Genomic DNA, 23,535 nt, shown 5'->3' with positions numbered 1-23,535 from the left:
AGTGCCAAGATGGATGGACATATGGCTGTCGCCGCACTCCCGTGTCCAAGCGCCAAGGCCGAATGACCACTTAGGTCAGGAGATTTTTCCCCTCCAGGCTGCTGTTCCCGGGAGATGTCCCAACGTCTCTAGTCCAGCCCCTAACTCAGCACTCTACACATCCGACGCTTAACGAAAGCTATTCCAACTTTTTACCAGCCGTCTGCAGTTATTTTCACCAGTAGAGCCCGGATGAAAGAGGAGCCCGTAGTAACCACGGCAACCGAAAAACCAGGCGGAAAGGGTGGGGCCCTGAGCGGAAGGGGCGGGGCCCTCGGGCCTTTTCCCGGCGTCCATTTAGTGGCGGGAAAAGCGACCTTTTCTGAGCGCGTTTGCCTGCTGAGTGGTAGCCTTTCCTCTCAACCAGCAATGGAGGAGCAGCCCCAGATGCAAGACGCCGACGAGCCCGCGGACTCCGGAGGGGAAGGCCGGGCAGGCGGGCCACCGCAGGTCGCCGGCGCCCAGGCGGCGCGCAGCGAGGACCGCATGACCCTGCTCCTCAGGTTGTTCCCTTTGGCCTCCTCAGCCGGGGCCAAGTGGGCGTTGTGGCCCGGAACTCCGCCCTTGCTCAGAAGGGCTAGGGTTCGAATTCACGCTCGGTCACGTCAGGTCTCCGTGATTGCCTCATTCACTTAAACTGTTGAAGCTCTTTCTTCATCAGCGAAAAGGAGAGAAAAATGACCCCCTGGAGAGAGGTTACAAGGGTTAAATGAGATAGTCTAGGAAAGTGTTGAGCACAGTGCCCCGGGCCCTTAGAAGCTGTAATTTCTCCTCCTGTTTCCCCGCCCTCCCCCCACCTCTCTGGTTTACAGACAAATTGACTGCCAGAGCTAAACTGGAAGGAAGGTGCCCCTACCATTTCTTTTAGAACTACGACCCTTTGTAACCCAGAAGCTTTATATGTTATAAATTCTACTAAGCGGACGGTGTTTATACTTTTCCACTAAGCGGTTGCTGGGGAAGATTCGATGAGAAGGGACATTCGTCTTCTAAACTAGTGAGCAGAAGAAGGTCCTGGGCCAAATCTGCCTAACTGCCTATTTTTGTGTGACCACTCAAGCTAAGAATAGTTTTTATGTTTAAGTGTTGCAGGGAAGGCCGGGCGCGGTGGCTCACGCCTGTAATCCCAGCACTTTGGGAGGCCGAGGCGGGCGGATCACGAGGTCAGGAGATCGAGATCATCCTGGCTAACACGGTGAAACCCCGTCTCTACTAAAAATACAAAAAATTAGCCGGGCGTGGTAGCGGGCGCCTGTAGTCCCAGCTACTCGGGAGGCTGAGGCAGGAGAATGGCGTGAACCCGGGAGGCGGAGCTTGCAGTGAGCCGAGATCGCGCCACTGCACTCCAGCCTGGGCGACAGAGCGAGACTCCGTCTCAAAAAAAAAAAAAAAAAAAAAAAAAAAAAAAAAAAAGTGTTGCAGGGAAAAGATCATAAAAATATTTCATAACACGTGAACTCTATTAGAAATTCAAGTTTCAGTTTCCATAAACAGTTTTATTGGAGTACAACTTTCCTGCCACAAGGGTGGAATTGAGTAGCTAAAACAGAGACCATGTGACTCACAAACCCTAAAAAATTTACTATCAGGTCCTTTACAGAAAAAAATTTGCGGTCCTCTGTTCTATATCATAACAGAGGTAGTTTTAAAAAAATCATTATTGGCTGAGCGCGGTGGCTCACGCCTGTAATCCCAACACTTTGGGATGCCGAGGCAGACGGATCACCTTAAGTCAGGAGTTCAAGACCAGCCTGGCCAACCATGGCCAACATGGTGAAACCCCGTCTCTACTAAAAATACAAAAATTAGCTGGGCGTGGTGGCGGGCGCCTGTAATCCCAGCTACTCAGGAGGCTGAGGCAAGAGAATTGATTGAACCCGGGAGGCAGAGGTTGCAGTGAGCCGAAGATTGTGCCATTGCACTCCAGCCTGGGCAACAGAGCAAGACTCTTGACTCAAAAAAAAAAAATTAATTACCATTTTTTTCTTTCTTAAATGTTTTGAAAAATGAAAAGATGTCTATTTCTTTTTTATTGTTTTTTCCTCCTCACCCTTGCTGTCATCTTAAATTACCATTTGCTCATAGTTTTTCTACTTATGTATGATTTTTGGATTTATAGAACAACTGAGAAACTACATGAATTAGTAATCCAAGGATTAGTATCTTTGTTATTTTTCTGTATCTCCTGATAAAAATCTGTGTTTGTAAATACAGTGGTTTGGGGTTTAATCATTTTGGTCTATTCTTTGTATAGCATCCTCAGTTCAGTCTGGCCTATTAAAAATAATCTTAAACGGCCGGGTGCGGTGGCTCACGCCTGTAATCCCAGCACTTTGGGAGGCCGAGGCGGGTGGATCACAAGGTCAGGAGATCAAGACCATCCTGGCTAACACGGTGAAACCCCATCTCTACTAAAAATACAAAAAATTAGCCGGGCATGGTGGCAGGCGCCTGTAGTCCCAGCTGCTTGGGAGGCTGAGGCAGGAGAATGGCGTGAACCCGGGAGGCGGAGCTTGCGGTGAGCCGAGATTGCGCCACTGCACTCCAGCCTGGGCAAGAGTGCAAGACTCCGTCTCAAAAAAAAAAAAAAAAATCTTAAACACCAATTTTTTAACTTTTCCTGACAGATGCTGTTTTCCCAGTGTATTCCATTTTGTGTCTTCCTCTGAGGCCTTGAAGTTCTTTATACCCATTTTAAATAAAATGAGGCCAAATTAGAAGTTTGTAATTAGGAGTTTAATTATTTATATTTATTTTGTTGTATCAGCTTCCGAAAAAGAATGAGTTGGTTCGTCATATGGTAATGAGTAAAACCTTAATCAATAAATATGTGACTTTATATTCTCTTTATCTGTTTTCAGGCTGAGAGCACAGACAAAACAACAACTCTTAGAATATAAATCAATGGTTGATGCAAGTAAGTATTTTCATTTTCAAATTAGGGTTTTGTTGTTTGTTTGTTTGTTTGAGACAGGGTCTTGCTATCACCCAGGCTGTAATGTAGTGGCGCAGTCTCTGGTTTACTGCAGCCTCAGCCTCCTGGGCTCCAGCAATCCTCCCACCTCAGCCTCCCAAGTAACTGGGACCACAGGCACATGCTACTGCGCCCGTCTAATTTTCTGTATTTTTTTTGTAGACACAGGGTTTTGCCACCACACCTGGCCTCAAATAAGATTTTGTGAGTTTGATGATTAACAGTACTCGAGTGAAAATAAAATTAACTTTACCAAAAATTGTTTATATATGTTATAGTGTGGCAAAACTGGTAAACATGCAAGATATTTATGAAGTATGCTAAGTGTGCTGAAGGAAACAAAGGCATGATAAGAGGGAGGGGCTTCTTTTCATAGGGATGGCTTCTCTAAGAAGATGATTTTAGAGCTCAGATCCAAATGAGAAGAAAGTTTACGTTCCAATAGTCTTTTTGTTCTCTATATAGCTAGTACCATTTTTAAGGGATTGTGACATCCAAAAACTAGATTTAGTTAACACTGTAGAATTTCTATACCTAGGAGACGACAGATGTAAGGCAGGCCATAGGAAGTTTAGTTGTAGCCTTTGAAAGAAGATGTTTATCTAAAATTGACTATCTGCTCTTTTAGAGGCCAAGACAAGAAGATCACTTGAAGCTAAGAGTTTGAGATTAGCCTGGGAAACAAAGTGAGACCTCGTCCCTACAAAAATAAAAAAAACGTAGCCAGATATGGTGATACATACCTGTAGTCCCAGCTGGGACTCACTACAACATCCAACTCTTGGGCTCAAGTGATTGAGTCATTGTACTGTACTCCACTCCACTGGGCAACAGAGTGAGACTGTCAGGCAATCAACAGAGAAATAAGTATTGATTCTTTTACCATTTAAAAAATATATATATGGCTGGGCTTGGTAGCTCACACCTGTAATCCTGGCACTTTGGGAGGCCGAGGCGGGCGGATCACCTGAGGTCAGGAGTTCGAGACCAGCCTGACCAACGTAGAGAAACCCCGTCTCTACTAAAAATACAAAATTAGCTGGGCGTGGTGGTGCATGCCTATAAGCTCAGCTACTCGGGAGGCTGAGGCAGGAGAATCGCTTGAACCTGGGAGGTGGAGGTTGCAGTGACGCGAGATCACGCCATTGCACTCTGGCCTGGGCAACAAGAGCAAAACTCCGTCTCAAAAACAAAAACAAACAAACAAACAAAAAAATATATATATACACACACACACATACGTATACGTATATATATGTATATGTATGTGTGTATGTGTATATATGTGTATATATGTATATGTATATATATATGTGACTGAGACTTTATTGGTTAAAGGATTGTTTTTTACAATAAAGGCATCTATTTTAAGGGTACAATTTGATGAGTTTTGACAAATTTCTAAATCTGTATAATCACTACCACAATCAAGATACAGAACATTTTCGGCTGAGCATGGTGGATCAATCTGTAATCCCAGCACTTTGAGGGGCCAAGGCGAGAGGATTGCTTGAGCCCAGGGCAACCAGCCTGGGAAACATAGCGAGACCCCCATCTCTAAAAAAACCAAATTGGCCAGATGTGGTACCATGTGCCTGTAGTCCCACCCAGCTGAGGTGGGAGGATTACTTAAGCCTGGGATATCAAGGCTGCAGTGAGCCGAGATCACACCACTACACTACAGCCTGGGTGACAGTGACAGGAGACCCTGTCTCCCCCCAAAAAAGATACAGAACATTTTCTTTTTTTGTTTTTTCTGTTTTTTTTGTTTTGTTTTTTGTTTTTTTTTGAGACGGAGTCTTGTTCTGTCGCCCAGGCTAGAGTGCAGCGGCGCAATCTTAGCTCACTGCAACCTCCGCCTCCCGGATTCACTGCCTCAGCCTCTCAAGTAGCCAGGATTACAGGCGCCTGCCACCATGGCCGGCTAATTTTTGTATTTTTAGTAGAGACGGGTTTCACCATGTTGGCCAGGCTGGTCTCTTAACTCCTGACCTCAGGTGATCCACCTGCCTCGGCCTCCCAAAGTACTGGGATTACAGGCATGAGCCATCACACCCCTGGCCACACGTGGCTTTTTAAAGCTAATTAAAATGAAATAAAATTTAAAATCAAGTGCATATCAAATGCTCAGTTGCCACATGTGGCCAGTGGCTATCCTATGGGATAGCATAGATAGGAAACATTTCCATCATCACAGGAAGTTCTAGGCTTTTTTCTGTACCATTGAGGTATTTGTTGATCCCTACACAAGTGCCACATAGTCTTTGTTGGTTGGTGTTTTTTTTTTGAGATGATCTCACTCAGCCACCGAGGCTGGAGTGCAGTAGCAAGATTTTGGCTCACTGCAACCCCAACCTCGTGGGCTCAAGCGATCCTCCCACCTCAGCCTCCCGAGTAGCTGGGACTACAGGCATGCACTATTGTGCCTGGCTAATTTTCAGTAGAGGCAGTTTCACTATGTTGCCCAGGCTGGTCTCAAAAGGTTAATCATCATTGAGATGGGCTGTAAATGTAAAATACAGACAGAATAATGTGAAATATGTCATTAGTAATGTTAAACTGACTGCACATTGAAATAATATTTTTGATCTATTGGGTTAAATAAGTATATTAAAATTAAATTTCACTGTTTCTTTTCTGTAATGTGAAAACGACATTTTAAATGATGTCTTTTGCCCTTGTGGCTTACATTATATTCCTTTTGGACAGCACCTCTCTAAAATGTTAGTAACTTCAAAAAATTATTTATTTGCAGGTGAAGAAAAAACTCCAGAACAAATTATGCAAGAAAAGCAAATCGAAGCGTATGTTATATTCAAAAATTTTGTTTATGGTCTTTACTAAGATTTAATCATATTTTCTATTATTTTGTTGTTAGATGGAGTCTCACTATCATGCAGGCTAGAGCGCAGTGGTGTGATCATAGTTCATTGAAGCCACAACCTCCTGGGCTCAAGGGATCCACTGGCCTCAGCCTCCTGAGTAGCTGGAACTACAGGCTCATTGTACCACACCTGACTTTCTTTCTTTCTTTTTTTTTTTTTTTTTAAATATTTTAGGGCCAGGCACGGTGACTCATGCCTGTAATCCCAGCACTTTGAGAAGCCAAGGTGGGTGGATCACCCGAGGTCGGGAGTTCGAAACCAGCCTGACCAACATGGAGAAACCCCATCTCTACTGAAAATACAAAATTAGCCGGGCATGATGGCACATGCCTGTAATCCCAGCTACTCGGGAGGCTGAGGCAGGAGAATTGCTTGAACCCGGGAGGCGGAGGTTGCGGTGAGCCAAGATTGCGCCATTGCACTCCAACCTGGGTAATGAGCAAAACTCCGCCTCAAGAATATATATATATTTTGTAGAGATGGGGCCTCATTTTGTTGCCCAGGCTGTTCTCAAACTCCTGGCCTCAAGTAATCCTCCACCTTGGCCTCCTAAAGTTCTGGGATTGTAGGCAAGAGCCACTGAGCCTGGTCATAATCTCATTTTTCTATGCTATAGCATTGTTTTTATTTTTCCTTTCCTTTATTTTTCCAAATAACTTGTGATGCATATATTGGGAAGTTGTTAATTTGGGATGGAGATTTATATGTACACAAGTGATCACATTAGAACTTTCTGGCCTCCCTTTTTATAAGATACTAAGTGAAGTAGCTCAGGGGCATTAGTTTACCAAATGTGTAAATACACATTGGTATATTGAGCCTGTAGAATACTTGTATTTAGATAGAGGTGTTTTACTTTTTTAAGGGCTTATTTTATACATTTATTTCAATAATGTCTTTTTCTGATATTGCTGAAATTCTTTTGCTCATGTTTCTTTGATAGTAAAATTGAAGACCTGGAAAATGAAATTGAAGAGGTAAAAGTTGCTTTTGAGATAAAAAAGCTTGCATTAGACAGGTAATTATTACATTTTAAATATAAGCATTGTGAACTGACTGCAAAATGGGTATGAGGGGAAAGTGGAGGGAATCTTTTAACTGGGCTGAGTGAATTAGTCAAGCACAGTGATGATTAGATAATGGTCACATAAAATTTTTCTTTTATTATTGTTATAATTTTTTAATTTGACAAGGTCTCACTCTTGCCCACGCTGGAGTACAGCGACATGATCACTGCTCACTGTAGCCTCAACCTCCCAAGCTCAAGCAATCCTCCTGCCTCAGCCTCTGGAGCAGCTGGGACTACAGGCATGCAAAACCACGCTTGGCTAATTTTTTTTATTTTTTATGGAGATGGGGGTCTCACTGTGCCCAGGCTGGTCTTGAACTCCTAGACTCAAGCGATCTTCTCACCTCAGCCTCCCCAAAATGCTGGGATTACACAAGCCCAGCCTGGTCACACAGATTTTGAGCCCTGAGAGAAAATTTGCATTACAGATGCTCCTCAATTTGCAATGGGTTTAGGTCCTGATAAACCCATTGTAAGTTGAAAATATGGTAAGTGAAAAATGCATTTAATACACCTAACCTGGCTGGGCGCGGTGGCTTGCACCTGTAATCCCAGCACTTCGGGAGGCCAAGGTGGGTGGATCACCTGAGGTCAGGAGTTCAAGACCAGCCTGACCAACAATGCAAAACCCTGTCTCTACTAAAAATACAAAAATTAGCCAGGTGTGGTGGTGTGTGCCTGTAATCCCAGCTACTAGGGAGGCTGAGGCAGGAGAATCACTTAAACCCAGGAGGCAGAGGTTGCAGTGAGCTGAGATGACGCCACCGTGCACTCCATTGTGGGTGACAGAGCAAGATTCCCTCTCAAAAAACAAAAAAAAAGTTTTAAAGTTTATAGTCATATATGGTTTTGTATTCCCTAAGTCCTTCATTTCAGGCCCATCCTGATCTTTGTAGTGCCTTAATCCTTCCACTGGCTTTGCACAAAAGTAGATGGTTCAGAGAACTCATTCAGCTCAGGCCAGGTTTCAGATTCACCTGGCCCCTCATTCTGGCAGTGTATACCCACACGCAACAGCCCTATCCATCTTGGTGTTATTTCATATTTTTGTGTTTTATTTCTCAAAGTATTTCTCTTACAATAATATTTTAAAACCTACTTCTGTTTTATGTATATTTGAAGGGAAATCAATCTTTTTCATGTTTTGAATTTTTTTAATGTACCACAAATGTTATCCATGTTTTATAATGCAAGCTTTTTCCCTCTCATAGGATGAGACTTTCAACTGCACTTAAAAAAAACCTGGAGAAAATTAGCACCCAGTCTAGGTATGATTTTTTTTTTCTCTGGATTCGGTAAGGATGGGATCTGCATAGTGACTTTAGTTTTGTGAATTTTAAAAAATTATTACTGCCAACTACCTTTGTCTGGGGAATAAGGAAAGTGATGAAATTTTTGTAGGTCCTCCCCAGAATTACAGCAACTTTTGTAGTTCTAATTATATTTTGTTCCGTATGGATTGTAACTGTAAGAAGCAGAAGAGTTTATCCAGAAGATTGGAAAATTTTAAGGGAAAGCTTTAAAAGTTCATTTTCTTCAGTATTTACTATAAATCAGGAACAGGGCTATCTCATTTAATCCATCCAAAACACAGTGAGATAGGAAATACACTCCTCATTTTTTATTGGTAGAAATGAGCTTATTCGGATCAAACAATTTCCCAAGGGATATAATATAAAGACTAGCAGGTCTCAGCAAACTGTCACAAGGACAAAAAAACAAACACCGCATGTTCTCACTCATAGGTGGGAATTGAACAATGAGAAAACATGGACACAGGAAGGGGAACATCACACACTGGGGACTGTTGTGGGGTGGGGGGAGTGGGGAGGGATAGCATTAGGAGATATACCTAATGCTAAATGACGAGTTAGTGGGTGCAGCACACCAACATGGCACATGTATACATATGTAACAAACCTGCACGTTGTGCACATGTACCTTAAAACTTAAAGTATAATAATAATAAAATTTTTAAAATAAATAAATAAATAATAAAAATTATTATGAGCAAAAAAAAAAAAAAAGTCTAGCAGGTCAGGTCCTCTGTATCCTGGTGTCTGGCCTCAGAGGTCTTACCTATGATCTTTTTTTTTTTTTTTTTTTTTTTTTGAGACAGTCTTGCTCTGTCGCCCAGGCCGGAGTGCAGTGGCACGATCTCGGCTCACTGCAACCTCTGCCTCCCGGGTTCACGCCATTCTCCTGCCTCAGCCTCCCGAGCAGCTGGGACTACAGGCGCCCACCACCACGCCCAGCTAATTTTTTGTATTTTTAGTAGAGACAGGGTTTCACTGTGTTAGCCAGGATGGTCTCGATCTCCTGACCTCGTGATCCACCCGCCTCGGCCTCCCAAAGTCCTGGGATTACAGGTGTGACCCACCGCACCCGGCCTCTTACCTATGATCTTATCTCCCAAAGCTCTTGTGATAAAATATCCCCTTCCCTTGAGCACCAGGAAAATTCCTGCATGGGTATAAGCACTTTTTTTTTTTTGGAGACGGAATCTCGCTGTGTCACTCAGACTGGAGTGCAGCTCACTCCAACCTCCATCTCTCCGGTTCAAGCAATTCTCGTGCCTCAGCCTCCTGAATAGCTGGGATTACAGGCACCTGCTACAACTCCCAGGTAATTTTTGTATTTTTAGTAGACACGGGGTTTCACTATGTTGGCCAGGCTGGTCTGACCTAGGCACTTCTATCTTGAGTATCTTAGCCCACACTGCTACACATTTTCCCATATTCCAGCTAAATCCAGGATTACATAAATCCAAAAATCTGAATTTGAACACTCATAACTTTTTCTCTCCCATAAAAGGAGAGTTTAGCTTGGGTACAGAGGCTCATGCCTGTAATCCCAGCACTTTGGGAGCCTGAGGCAGGAGGATAGCTTGAGCCCAGGCGTTTGAGATCAGCCTGGGCAACATAGTGAGGCCTCATCTCTACAAAAAATTTTTAAAAATTAGCCAGGCATGGTGGAGCCACCAGTAGTCCTTGCTACTCCAGAGGCTGAGGGGAGAGGATCAGCCTCCTGCCTTGATTCTAGGAGGTCATGGGGCTGCAGTAAGCTGTGATCTTGCCACAGCACCTTAGCCTGGGCAATAGTAAGACCCCATCTGAAAAACAAAAAAAGACATTCTTGAGTTAAAGGTGTGGGGTGCAGGACAGCAGGACAGATTCATCACGTTGTTACTGAAATGTCAGGGCTTTGGTCTAGGTCCTGTTGCTTGCTGCACAGAAATGTAATCACTGACATGAGTGTTGTCAGGAAGAAGGCTTTGAGTACTGTAGCCAAAGAGAGGGGAGATCAGTCTCATCCCTAGATGGACTAAAATTAAGGAGGTGTTTTGTTTTGTTTTGTTTTTTTGAGACAGGGCCTCACTCTGTTGCTCAGGCTGGAGTGCAGTGGCGTGATCCTAGCTCACTGCCACCTTCACCTCCCAGGTTCAAGTGATCCACCTCAGCCTCCCAGGTAGCTGGGACTACAGGTGCCCACCACCGTGCCTGGCTAATTTTTGTATTTTTTGTAGAGATGGGGTTTTCCCATGTTGCCCAGGCTGGTCGCGAACTGCTGAGCTCAAAGGGATCCACCTGCGTTGGCCTTCCAAAGTGCTGAGATTACAGGTGTGAACCACCACACCCTGCCAAATGAAGGGTTTATATAGCAGGGAAGATATGTACCCATGTATGGGAAGACAGGAATTAGGGAGGGGTAAGGAAGAGGAGTTAGTCAATAGGAAGCAGGTTAGGCAATCATGATGGGTGAGGGGTCTGATGTCTTATTGTCTAGAGGGTGTGATCTTATAAGTTTCAGTTCCTTGATACTATCTGGGAGTCCTGATGGTTTCCTGAGAAGGGAACTCAGATAAGACAGTTGTAACTTTCTCAAGCTTTAAGACTGGGAGGGTCAGTTTCTATGTTTATTCAAAAGAAATCATAAACATCAGTTCTGTGGGACAATTGGGCCAGTTTCACTGTTGACACCAAAAAACAGAAGGGTCAGGCCGGTGCGGTGGCTCACGCCTGTAATCCCAGCACTTTGGGAGGCCGAGGCAGGCGGATCGTCTGAGATCAGAAGTTCAAGACCAGCCTGGCCAACATGGTAAAACCCTATCTCTACTAAAAATGCAAAAATTAGCCGGGCGTGGTGGCAGGTACCTGTAATCCCAGCTACAGGAAAATTCGCTTGAACCCAGGAGGCGAAGGTTGCAGTGAGCTGAGATTGTGCCACTACACTCCAGCCTGGGCAACAGAGTGAGACTCTGTCTCAAAAAAAAAAAAAAAAAACCAGAAAGGTCAAATAGGCTGAGGCAGTGTTTTATTAGCACATTTTAAAGTTTATAACTGTTAAATTAATTGGAATGCAACTGGAATGCCATTAGGCAGAACCATCTTTAGCCTTGAGCTCCATCACCTTGGGATTCCTATGTAAGCCTGATGTAAACAGTAAAATGGAACTTAAGCTTACCCAATGAGAAACTGCCAACTAACTTCTAACTAGAGATGATCCACTTTAACAAACCAATTAAATTGTGTCTTCTATGAACACCTTATAAAAGCTTCCTCACTCAACTCCCACAGTAGAGCACTTAACAGCTTATAATCCTGTGCTGCCAGATGCATGAATTGTCTTCTCAAATAAACTTGTTAGATTTTAATATGCCTAAATTTATCTTTTAAGACAACCAAATATAGCTGTAAATAGTAGAAAAATGAGTTCACCTCTCCCAGGTTTGTGCATATTCCCCTTTTGACCTTCTCAGTTAGTTGCTTCTACAGTGTTTTTCACACCTGGCTGATTATCAGAATAATGTCTATTATAGTGATCACATTGTTGGTCCTATCCCAAACTTTCTGAATCAGCGTATCTTTTTTTTTTTTTTTTTTTTGAGACGGAATCTTGCTCTATCACCCAGGCTGGAGTGCAGTGGCACGATCTGCTTGGCTCACTGCAACCTCTGCCTCCCAGGTTCAAGCGATTCTCCTGCCTCGGCCTCCTGAGTAGCTGGGATTACAGACACACACCATCACACCTGGCTAATTTTTGTATTTTTAGTAGAGATGGGGTTTTGCCATGTTGGCCAGGCTAATCTCGAGCTTCTGACTTCAAGGGATCCACTGTACCTGACCTTTTTTTTTTTTTAAATAGAGATGTGGTCTTGCTATATTGCCTAGGTCTCAAAACTCCTGAGCTCAAGCAATCCTCCTGCCTCAGCCTCCAAAAGTGCTGGGATTACAGGCATGAGCCACTGAACCAGGCCCCGAATCAGCATATCTGAAGGTCAGGAACTAGGAATCCTTACTTAACGAACCTCCCAAATGACTGTGGCACTCTGAAGTATGAGAGCCACTGCTCTGCGCAGTCTTATTCCATACTGTTTTGCTCCAGCCATACCAAACTACTTGATCTAGGTAATTACTTCATATCCTTATTCCACCCTGTGCATAACTCTGGTTCATATTTGTTACTGCTCTATAGTATGATTGTGGATTTATTTTTCTCCACTAGATTCGTTCCTCTTTGAAAACAGATACTGTGTTTTATTTTATTTTACATTCCTGGCACCTGGCATAGTTCTTGAAAGCATGTAGTAAGTACTCAAAAATATTTGTTAAAGAAGTAAAAAAGCAGTTTGTTCCTTGAAACTATTCTGTATGCTGCAATAATGGTGGATGCATGTAATTATACATATGTCAAAACCCAAAGAATGGGTGGGGCCTCAGTAGCTCATGTCTATAATCCTACCACTTTGGGAGGCTGAAGAGGGAGGATTGCTTCAACCCTGGAATTCCAGACCAGTCTGGGCAACATAGGGAGACCCCGTCTCTACAAAAAATGTAAAAATTAGTGGGACATGGTAGTGTATGCCTATAATCCCAGCTGCTTCTGAGGCTGAGGCAGGATGATCGCTTGAGCCCAGGAGGTGAGGTTGCAGGAAGCTGTGATTGTGCCACTGCACTCCAGCCTGGGTGGCAGAGCGAGACCCTGTCACAGAAAACAAACCCGTAGGCTATACACAAGCAAGAGTGAACCTTGATGTAAAATCCGGACTTTGGGTAACAATGATGTGTCGATATAGGTTTGTTGATTGTAACAAATGTGCCACTTTGGTGTAGGGGATGTTGATAATGGGAGAGGCTATGCATGTGTCAGGGGTAGGGTGTATATGAGAAATCTCTGTACCTTCCACTCGGTTTTGCTGTGAAACTAAAATTGCTCTAAAAAATACATTCAAAACAAAAGCAGCTTGTTAAAATTGCTCTAAAAAATACATTCAAAATAAAAACTAAAATTGCTCTAAAAAATAAATTCAAAACAAAAGCAGCTTGTTAGGAAGTTATTAGGGTGTTTCCTCTCTAAATATGAAATTTTTAGAAATGTTCCCACATTTTTAAATTTGGTATTCTTCAATGTCTGTGACCAAACATTTTTCTAGGGAAATGCATATCTAGTTTTAACAGAAATTTAGTTTACATCAAACTTTTCCAGATTTATTTTGTTAAACTGACTTTTTATCCAAGTGTACGGTGGATTTAATGAAAGTAAGTTTTCACTCATTGATTCCTTCATTAATGACAGTTATTATTTTTAATTAAGTTACAAATAACCTTAATAAATCATCTTTTTGTTTCCTTTTCAGTGTGCTCATGGATAACATGAAACACCTATTAGAGCTAAATAAATTAATAATGAAATCACAGCAGGTAAACTTACACATTAGGCTGATTATGCATTCTCATGATTTTACTCTCAACTTCTTGCTGGTAACTGTATTGTATATGATTAAATAGATTGTCCAAAGGGAATGCTAATGATTGGAATTCGCTGTCCTTGAGTTCTCTCTTTTTTTCAAAATTCTATTATTTCTGACTAATGTTGAACATTATCTACTTATAATTTAAGTTACTGTCTTCCTTTTGCTGTCTGGAAATAGAGGAATTGAAAACTGGAACTTTAGATAACTAAGGCTAGTAGATAAACTCAGTGATTTAAGTATTACAGGTTTGTCCTTACATACAGTAATGTGCTTTAACTTTTTTATTTTTAATAACAGGAATCTTGGGATTTAGAGGAAAAACTGCTTGATATTAGAAAGAAGAGATTGCGTATGTAGAACACTTTTTTTTGGCAGAACACATTTTGCTTACTTTATAGATTGATAAGGCCAGATCTCTTAGCCACTGAGAAATTTCCTAATTTCCGACTTCCAAAATTCCTTAAAATTTTTGACATGGCAACTTAAAAAGTGATATAAAGTACATTTTGTTCTGTTTATTCTCATTGTTTTAGAACTTTATTTTCGTTTTTTGTTTGCTTTTTCTGAGACAGAGTCTTGCTCTATCACCCAGGTGGAATGCAGGGACTTGATCTTGGCTCACTGCAACCTCTGCCTCCCAAATTCAAGTGATTCTCCTGCATCAGCCTCCTGAATAGCTGGAACTACAGGCACCCACCACCATGCCTGGCTAATTTTTGTATTTTTATGTTAAAAAAATTTTTTTAATATGGTATTTTTTTTTGGAGACAGAATCTCACTCTGTTGCCCATGCTGGAGTGCAGTGGCATGATCTCGGCTCACTGCATCCTCCGCCTCCTGGGTTTGAGCAATTCTTGTGCCTCAGCCTCCAGAGTAGCTGAGATTACAGGCATGTCCTATCACACCTGGCTAGTTTTCGTATTTTTTTAGTAGAGATGGGATTTCACCATGTTGGCCAGGCTGGTCTTGAACTCCCGACCTCAGATGATCCACCTGCCTCGGCCTCTCAAAGTGCTGGTTATAGGCGTGAGCCACTGCACCTGGCCAAATTTTTGTATTTTTAGTAGGGACGGGATTTCACCTCGTTGGTCAGGCTGGTCTCAAACTCCTGACCTCAAGTGATCCGCCTGCCTTGGCCTCCCAAAGTGCTGGGATTACAGGCGTGAGCCACAGTGCTATGCCTCATTAGTTTAGAACTTTAAATCACAAAATTAATACATTCTCAGAAGGGGAAAAATAAAAGGATGTAGTAAATTATAATGCAAAAATCATGCCTCTTTTCTGTGTGACCACAGTTTGGTATTTATCAGTCTAGACTTTTCCATATCCATATAAACATTTATATGGACATGGAAATTTCTATATATATATATAGAGAGAGAATTTCTATATATATATAAATTATATATATAATTATATATATTTACATATTATATATAAATATATAATATGTAAATATATATAATTTTATATATTTATATATTATATATAAATATATAATATGTAAATATATATAATTTCTAAATGATCAAATGATATGTATGGATCTACAGCCTTATCACTTAATTTATCATGACATGAGATGGTTTTTTGCATTGAAACTGTTGGAATGTTTATTTCAAAGGCAATACACACTGTAGAACATTTGGAAATAAAGGTATACAAAGGAAAAGTTAAATTTTTTTTATTTTCCATCAAAAGATAATCAGTCTTCAAAGCTTTTTTCAGATAAGGGTCTTGTTCTGTCACCCAGGCTGGAGTGCAGTGGCGTGATCATAGTTCTTTGCAGTTCAGTGCAGCTTTGAACTCCTGGGCTCAAGCCATCCTCCCACCTCAGCTCCCAAGTAGCTGGGAATACAAGTGCACTCCACCATGCCCAGCTAACTTTTTTGTTTTTTGTTGACATCGAATCTTGCTGTGTTACCCAGGTTTGTCTTGAACTTCTGCCCTCAACGATCCTCCTGCCTTGGACTCCCAAAGTGCTAGGATTACAGGCATGAGCTACCGCACCTGGCTTGTATTTCTTTTTTTTTTTTTTTTTTTTTTTTGTGAGATGCTGTCTCGCTCTGTCACCCAGGCTGGAGTGCAGTGGTGCAGTCTCGGCTCACTGCAACTTCTGCTTCCCGGGTTGAAGAAATTCTCTGCCTCAGCTTCCCGAGTAGCTGGGATTACATGCGCCAACCAGCATGCCTGGCTAATTTTTTGTATTTTTAGTAGAGACAGGGTTTCACTGTCTTGGCCAGGCTGGTCTTGAACTCCTGATCTCGTGATTCATCCACCTCTGCCTCCCAAAGTGTTGGGATTACAGGTATGAGCCATCTCACCCAGCCATTTTTTTTCTTTTTCTTTTTTTTTTTTTGAGATGGAGTCTCCCTCTGTTGCCCAGGCTGGAGTGCAGCGGTGCGATCTCAGCTCATTGCAAGCTCCACCTCCTGGATTCAAGTGATTCTCCGGTCTCAGCCTTCTGAGTAGCTGGGACTACAGGCACCCGCCACCACGCCCAGCTAATTTTTTGTATTTTTAGTAGAGACGGTGTTTCACCGTGTTAGCCAGGATGGTCTTGATCTCCTGACCTCATGATCCACCCACCTCAGCCTCCCAAAGTGCTGGGATTACAGGCATGAGCCACCTCGCCCGGCCAACCTTTGTTTGTTTGTTTGTTTGTTTTTGTTTTGAAATAGTTTCGCTCTGTTGTCCAAGCTGGAGTGCAGTGGCGCGATCTTGGCTCTGCAACCTCTGTCTCCTGGATTCAAGCCATTCTTCTGCGTCAGCCTCCCGAGTAGCTGGGATTACAGGCGTGCCACCACGCCTGGCTAATTTTTGTATTTTTAGTAGATACAGGGTTTCACCATGTTGTCCAGGCTGGTCTCGAACTCCTCACCTCAAAGTGTTCTCCCCGCCTCTGCCTCCCAAAGTGCTGGGATTATAGGCGTAAGCCACTGTGACCGGCCTTTTTGTTTTTTGAGACAGGGTCTTGTTCTGTTACTCAGGCTGGAGGCACACTCATGGCTCACTACAGCCTCAACTTCCTGGACTCGAGCAATCCTTTCACCTCAGCATCCCTGATAGTTGGGACTACAGGTGCATGCCACCATGCCTGGCTAATTGTTTTTTTTCTGTAGATATCTTTTTTTTTTTTTTTTATTTGAGACGGAGTCTCGCTCTGTCACCCAGGCTGGAGTGCAGTGGCACTATCTCAGCTCACTGCAAGCTCCACCTCCCGAGTTGACACCATTCTTCTGCCTCAGCCTCCTGAGTAGCTGGGACTACAGGCACCCGTCACCACACCCGGCTAATTTTTTTGTATTTTTAGTAGAGACCGGATTTCACCATATTAGCCAGGATGGTCTCCATCTCCTGACCTCGTGATCCACCCTCCTCGACCTCCCAAAGTGCTGGGATTACAGGCATGAGCCACCATGCCCGGCCTTTTTTTCTGTAGATTTCTTAAATTTATTTTTCTATAGAGACAGGATTCATTCACCATGTTACACAGGCTGGTATAGAACTCCTGGGCTCAAGTGATCTGCCCACCTTGGCCTCCCAAAGTGCTAAGATTACAGACGGGATCCCGTGATCCACTGTGCCTGGCCAGATTTGTTGGTTGGGTTTTTTTTTTTTATATACGGAATTTCTCTCTTGTTGCCCAGGCTGGAGTGCAATGGCGTGATCTCGGCTCACTGCACCTCCGCCTCTCAGGTTCAAGCGATTCTCCTGCCTCAGCCTCCCGAGTAGCTGGGATTACAAGCGCCCGCCACCACTCCCAGCTAATTTTGTCTTTTTAGTAGAGACGGGGTTTCTCCACATTGGTCCGGCTGGTCTCGAACTCCCTACCTCAGGTTATCCACCCACCTCGGCCTCCTAAAGTGCTGGGATTATAGGCATGAGCCACCGTGCCCAGCCGGTTTTTTGTTTGTTTGTTTGTTTTTATTGAGATGGAGTTTCGCTCTTGTCACCCAGGCTGGAGTGCAATGGCGTGATCTCGGCTCACTACAACCCCTGTCTCCCAGGTTCAAGCAGTTCTCCTACCTCAGCCTCCTGAGTAGCTGGGATTACATGGGATTACAGGCGCCTGCCACCATGCCCCACTGATTTATATTTTTAGTAGAGACGGGTTTCATCATGTTGGCCAGGTTGGTCTCCAACTCCTGACCTCAGGTGATCCACCCTCCTCAGCCTCCCACAGTGCTGATAACAGGCATGAGTCACTGCACCCTGCTCAGATTTGTCATTTGTAAACATTATATAGATTTGCCTGTTAGCAAATAATCTCAGGGTCATTAGTAGTATTGGTCATCTTGTCTATTCCCCCCATGTTTTTTTAAGTAGAATCAGGGTCTTGCTATGTTTCCCAGGGTGGTCTCGAACTTCTGGCGATCTTCCTGCCTCAGCCTTCCAAAGTGTTGGAATTATAAGAATGAGCCACCCATGCTCAGGCTATACCCTTTTGATGATTCATTTTCTCCACTGCATTCCAACCTCCTTTAATATACATTAATGTTGAAGAACAGGCCCCTGAAATACATCCATTTATATTTCCAAGTAGTTTAATTCTTAGACTATTTCCAGTAATACAAAAAATGATTGATGATGTTTATCCCTGGAGAGGGGAATCTTACTTTTTTTTTTTTTTCCTGAGACAGAGTTTCACTCTTGTTGCCCAGGCTGGAGTGCAATGGTGCAATCTCAGCTTACTGCAACCTCTGCCTCTGGGTTCAAGTGATTCTCCTGCCTCAGCCTCCTGAGTAGCTGGGATTATAGGCACATGTCACCATGCCCAGCTAATTTTTGTATTTTTCATAGAGATGGGGTTTCGCCATGTTGACGGGGCTGGTCTCGAACTCCTGACCTCAGGTGATCCGCCCACCTTGGCCTCCCAAAGTGCTGGGATTACAGGTGTGAGCCACCGTGCCTGGCCAAATAAGATTAATTTTAAATGAAAAGTAAGATTCCTTGGCCAGGCGCGGTGGCTCACGCCTGTAATCTCAGCACTTTGGGAGGCCGAGGCGGGTGGATCACTGGAGGTCAGGAGTTGGAGACTAGCCCAGCCAACATGGCAAAACCCCTATCCTATACTAAAAATGCAAACATTAGCCAGGTGTGGTGGTGGGCGCCTGTAATCCCAGCTATTCAGGACGCTGAGGCAGGAGAATCACTTGAACCCCTGGGAGGCAGAGGCTGCAGTGAGCCGAGATCGTACCACTGCACTCCAGCCTAGGCAACAGTGAGACTCCATCTCAAAAAATAATAATAAATGTTTATATGTTTCATTTTTGTAATTTAAGAGGGAAAAAATATATGTATTTCCTACCTATTTTGGCAACCCAAAATAAGCCCTCATTACATGATGCCACTTGAAACATCTGTAGACAGCTGTTATTGTCATACAGAAATACCTGGAACATTTCACTAAGGGCATTGCTAAGTACAAAATTAAAATATTGTTATTTTGCACCAGGATCGTAATAAAGTTGCAACCTAAAATGCTGCTTATTAAAATTTTTCTCTTGACTAAAATAACCAAGAAGTGATCTGCTTCATAATTTTTCAAGATCCTTGTTTATAGAGGTATTATATATGGTATATTATTTTGTTTTTAACCTAACAGAATTAAAACAAGCTTCAGAAAGTAAGCTTTTAGAAATACAGACTAAAAAGAACAAACAGAAGATTGATTTGGACAGTATGGAAAACTCAGAGAGGATAAAGATCATACGACAAAACCTACAGATGGAGATAAAAATTACTACTGTTATTCAACATGTGTTCCAGGTAACATTTATATAAACTAGCAAGAGTTTTAATCTTGTTGCCCAGGCTGGAGTGAAGTGGCTCGATCTCAGCTCATTGCAAACTCCACCTCCTGGTTCAAGCAATTCTCCTGTCTCAGCCTCCTGAGTAGCTGGGATTACAGGCGTCCACCACCATGCCCGGCTAATTTTTTAATTTTTAGTAGAGACGGGGTTTCACCATGTTGGCTAGGCTGGTCTCAAACCCCTCACCTTAGGTGATCCGTCTGCCTCAGCCTCCCAAAGTGCTGGGATTACAGGCATGAGCCACTGCGCCTGGCCAACTATTTGATGATGCTATCATACAGTATTGACTTAACTTTCAGCTAGTTTTTGATCTTGATGAAATAATTCAATGTTTAATATTGGTCTGTTTGTATATATCTGGAATGTGTGTATACTTAATGTTTAAGGTCTTGATTTTTCTTTTTTCTTTTTTCAGACGGAGTCTTGCTCTGTAGCCCAGGCTGGAGTGCAGTGGCATGATCTCGGTCCATTGCAACCTCCTCCTGGGTTCAAGCGATTCTCCTGCCTCAGCCTCCTGAGTAGCTGGGATTATAGGCATCTGCCACCACACCTGGCTAATTTTTGTGTTTTTTGGTAGAGATGGGGTTTCGCCATGTTGGCCAGGCTGGTCTTGAACTCCGATGTCAGGTGATCCACCTGCCTCAGCCTCCCAAAGTGCCGGGATTACAGGCTTGAGCCACTGCACCGAGCACGCTGCAAGTATTTTTAACAAGTAAAACCTATCCATGGAAACTGATGAGGCATAAAAAATTATTGTAAACATTGTAAATATTCCCTAACATTATGGAGATCAAGGCTAAAGCCTTACTAAAAGTGGAAATGAAAGTAGAAGAATGCTGCTGGGTGTGGTGGCTTATGCCTGTAATCCCAGCAGTTTGGGAGGCCAAGGCGGGTGGATCACGAGGTCAGGAGTTTGAGGCCAGCCTGGCCAAGAGACCAGCTGAGCCAATACATTGAAACCCTGTCTCTGCTAAAAATACAAAAATTAGCCGGGTGTGGTGGTGGGCGCCTGTAATCCCAGCTACTCGGGAGGCTGAGGCAGGAGAATTGCTTGAACCCGGGAGGCGGAGGTTGCAGTGAGCTGAAGACCGCACCATTGCACTCCAGCCTGGGTGACACAGAGCAAGACTCCGACTCAAAAAAAAAAATAGAAGAATGTATTATCATTTTTTTCTTATGATCACAGAGCTACACATGTAGTAAATGTTAATTACTTGATAAGATTCATGAAAAATGATATTCTAAAATCTTGTTAAATTTTTAAAGTACTTGTAACTTTAAAACAATTTTTTTTCTTTACAGAACCTTATTTTGGGGAGTAAAGTCAATTGGGCAGAGGATCCTGCCCTTAAGGAAATTGTTCTGCAGCTTGAGAAGAATGTCGACATGATGTAATAAGAATTCATTTCTGACATATTTTACATTTCTGGCAATCTCAACTCTTATTTGGAATACTTCTGTGCATTTGTCTGTCCACCGTAATTTTAGAAAAGCATATCCATAACGTTTACAGTTGTAGTACAGTTGTGGTTAGTTATTTGTAGTGGGATTGAAAGTAATTTTTTTCTTTTTATATTTCTATATTTAGTTTGTTTTTTTGTTGTTGTTGTTTTTTGAGATGGAGTCTCGCTTTGTTGCCCAGACTGGAGGGCAGTGGCGCGATCTCGGCTCACTGCAACCTCTGCCTCCCGGGTTCAAGCAGTTCTGCCTCAGCCTCCCAAGTAGCTGTGACTAAAGGTGCACGCCGCCATGCCCAGCCTATTTTTTGTATTTTAGTAGAGACGGGGTTTCACCGTGTTGCCCAGGCTGCTCTCAGAACTCCTGAGCTCAGGCAGTCCACCGCCTCGGCCTACCAAAGTGCTAGGATTACAGACGTAAGCCACCGAGCCTGGTCTAGTTTGCATTTTTTTTTCTATCAGTTTTATAAGTTAAGAAATAAAAGGAATTAATGTTACTCTGTCTTATTTTTTTTAATTCGTGCCCTTTACAAACAGTAGTACTCTTAGTAATTATAAAATAGAACTTGTCACTTTTTATAGCATCGCAATCCGTTTTTGAAAAACTCTAATTTGAACACTTTATTAATTTGGAGCTGTTGAACATTTTTACAGCTAATGTAGTATTTTCAACATTTTTTTTTTCCCCTTGAGATAGAGGCTCGCTCTGTCACCCAGGCTGGCATGCACTAGTGCTATTTCAGCTCACTGCAACCTCCACCTCCTGGGTTCAAGCAATCCTCATGCCTAAGCCCCCTGAGTAGCTGAGATTACAGGTGTGGCCCACCATGCCCAGCTAATTTTTTGTATTTTCAGTTGAGACGGTGGTTTCACCATGTTGGTCAGGCAGGTCTCGAGCTCCTGACCTCAAATTATCTGACCACCTCAGCCTCCCAGACTGCTAAGATTACAGGCATGAGCCACTGCACCCGGCCTCAACATTCTTTTTAGAAGGACTTGAAACTTGAAATGGTGCTAGCATTTGTTTTCTTTTCTTTTCTTTTTTTTTTTTTTTTTTTTGAGACGGAGTCTGGCTCTTTTGCCCAGGTTAGAGGGCAGTATGGCACGATCTCAGCTCACTGCAACCTCCACCTCCTGGGTTCAAGCAATTATCCTGCCTCAGCCTCCCTAGTAGCTGGGACCTGTACAGGCACGTGCCACCACGCCTGGCTAATTTTGTGTTTTTGATAGAGATGGGATTTTGCCACGTTGCCCAGGCTGGTCCTCAAACTCTTGAGTTCAAGCAGTCCACCCACCTTGGCCTCCCAAAGTGCTGGAATTACAGGTGTGAGCCACCTCACCTGGCCAAGTTCCTTCTTAAGGATCAATTCTGAAAGAGAAATTGTATTAGCTTTTCTTAAAATCATGCTGAATAATAACCCCAAGTCTCAGTGGCTTATAACAGACATTTCTGTTTTGGGTCTGTCCTTCAGCTGATAATTCTAGGACTCAGGCTGAGGGAACAACCACAATCTGAAACGTTCTCATGGCACAGGGCAGGAGCTTATGACGTCAAGTCCAATTATACCAGTATGATTAAAATTTCTGTTTGAAAGAGGCTGACGTTGACAAAACCCAATGTCATTGAGGCAGGAAAGTATACTTCTCCCATTGCAGGGGAGTGGTGGATTTCAGAGTTGGAGAAAGAAAGTGGGTATTTTACTGAAAATATAATTTATTAAACTCAGCTATCTTGGTCATAAATATGACCAAGAATCCTTTCTGCATCCTTTCATGCAGAATGCAGAATCCTTTCTGCATTCTGCCTGCAAAAGACACTTCCCAAGGAAGACAAGAAATAAGCTAATAGTGTCATCCAATTGTTACATTTTTTTCAAAGTTCAGTCTTTCATATCAGGTCCAGATGTGGCCCTTCATCTAGAGACCTGTGAACTTTTCAGACAAATTATATCACCTCACACATCCAGCAAGCAATAGTGGAATAGGTCTGCAGTCTGTAGCAATTTTTTTTTTTTTTTTTTTTTTGGTAGAGATAGGGTCTCACTTTGTTTCCCTGGCTGGTCTCGAACTCCTAGGTTAAAGCCGTCTACCCACCTCAGCCTCCTGTGGTGCTGGAATTACAGGTGTGAGCCAGCACACCCAGCCAAAATCTTAAGTATTACTTGGCAAATGATAGGAGATTCCCCTTCCTAGAGGATAGGGAATGACACTGATGAGGCTCTTGTGTTGTTTTCTGGAGGCACTTCATCCAGATTCTTCACTCTGCCAGTGGGGAGGTTCTACCTTTTTCATTATCAATGTCAGCCATATCTCTGAAGAGGGCATTAGAGAGTATGTCCTCCTGAGCAGCTTTCTGAAGTTGGGGACACAAAGATCTTTTTACGTGTACAACAGTCACAGTCTTGGTTTTGGTTTTGGTTTTGTTTTTTTGAGACGGAGTCACTGTGTTTCCCAGGCTGAAGTGCAATGGTGCCATCTCAGCTCACTGCAACCTCCACATCTCAGGTTCAAGGGATTCTCCTGCCTCAACCTCCTGAGTAG

The 23,535-nt window shown here is 43.0% G+C and overlaps 1 protein-coding gene across 1 annotated transcript; it reads left to right on the top strand.

Moving 5' to 3' along the window:
- The first annotated feature begins 286 nt into the window (after positions 1-286).
- CENPH (centromere protein H) lies at positions 287-21,491 on the top strand. Its single transcript, XM_001145587.7, has 9 exons — positions 287-542; positions 2,901-2,956; positions 5,769-5,817; positions 6,842-6,916; positions 8,179-8,235; positions 13,605-13,668; positions 14,019-14,070; positions 19,330-19,493; positions 20,840-21,491. The coding sequence occupies exons 1-9, from the start codon at positions 409-411 to the stop codon at positions 20,930-20,932; spliced, it is 744 nt and encodes a 247-aa protein (XP_001145587.2). The 5' UTR covers positions 287-408; the 3' UTR covers positions 20,933-21,491.
- The last annotated feature ends 2,044 nt before the right edge of the window (positions 21,492-23,535 follow it).

The sequence above is a fragment of the Pan troglodytes genome, chromosome 4 (genome assembly GCF_028858775.2).
Source record: "Pan troglodytes isolate AG18354 chromosome 4, NHGRI_mPanTro3-v2.0_pri, whole genome shotgun sequence".
Taxonomy (NCBI): domain Eukaryota; kingdom Metazoa; phylum Chordata; class Mammalia; order Primates; family Hominidae; genus Pan; species Pan troglodytes.
This window is presented reverse-complemented; position numbering and strand designations above follow the sequence as displayed.

Excerpts from the sequence above, each read along its gene's own strand:
- CENPH (XM_001145587.7), top strand. The coding sequence starts at position 409 with ATGGAGGAGCAGCCCCAGATGCAAGACGCCGACGAGCCCGCGGACTCC. Across the intron at positions 2,957-5,768 it reads TAAATCAATGGTTGATGCAA|GTGAAGAAAAAACTCCAGAA; the intron begins GTAAGTATTTTC and ends ATTTATTTGCAG. Across the intron at positions 6,917-8,178 it reads AAAAAGCTTGCATTAGACAG|GATGAGACTTTCAACTGCAC; the intron begins GTAATTATTACA and ends TCCCTCTCATAG.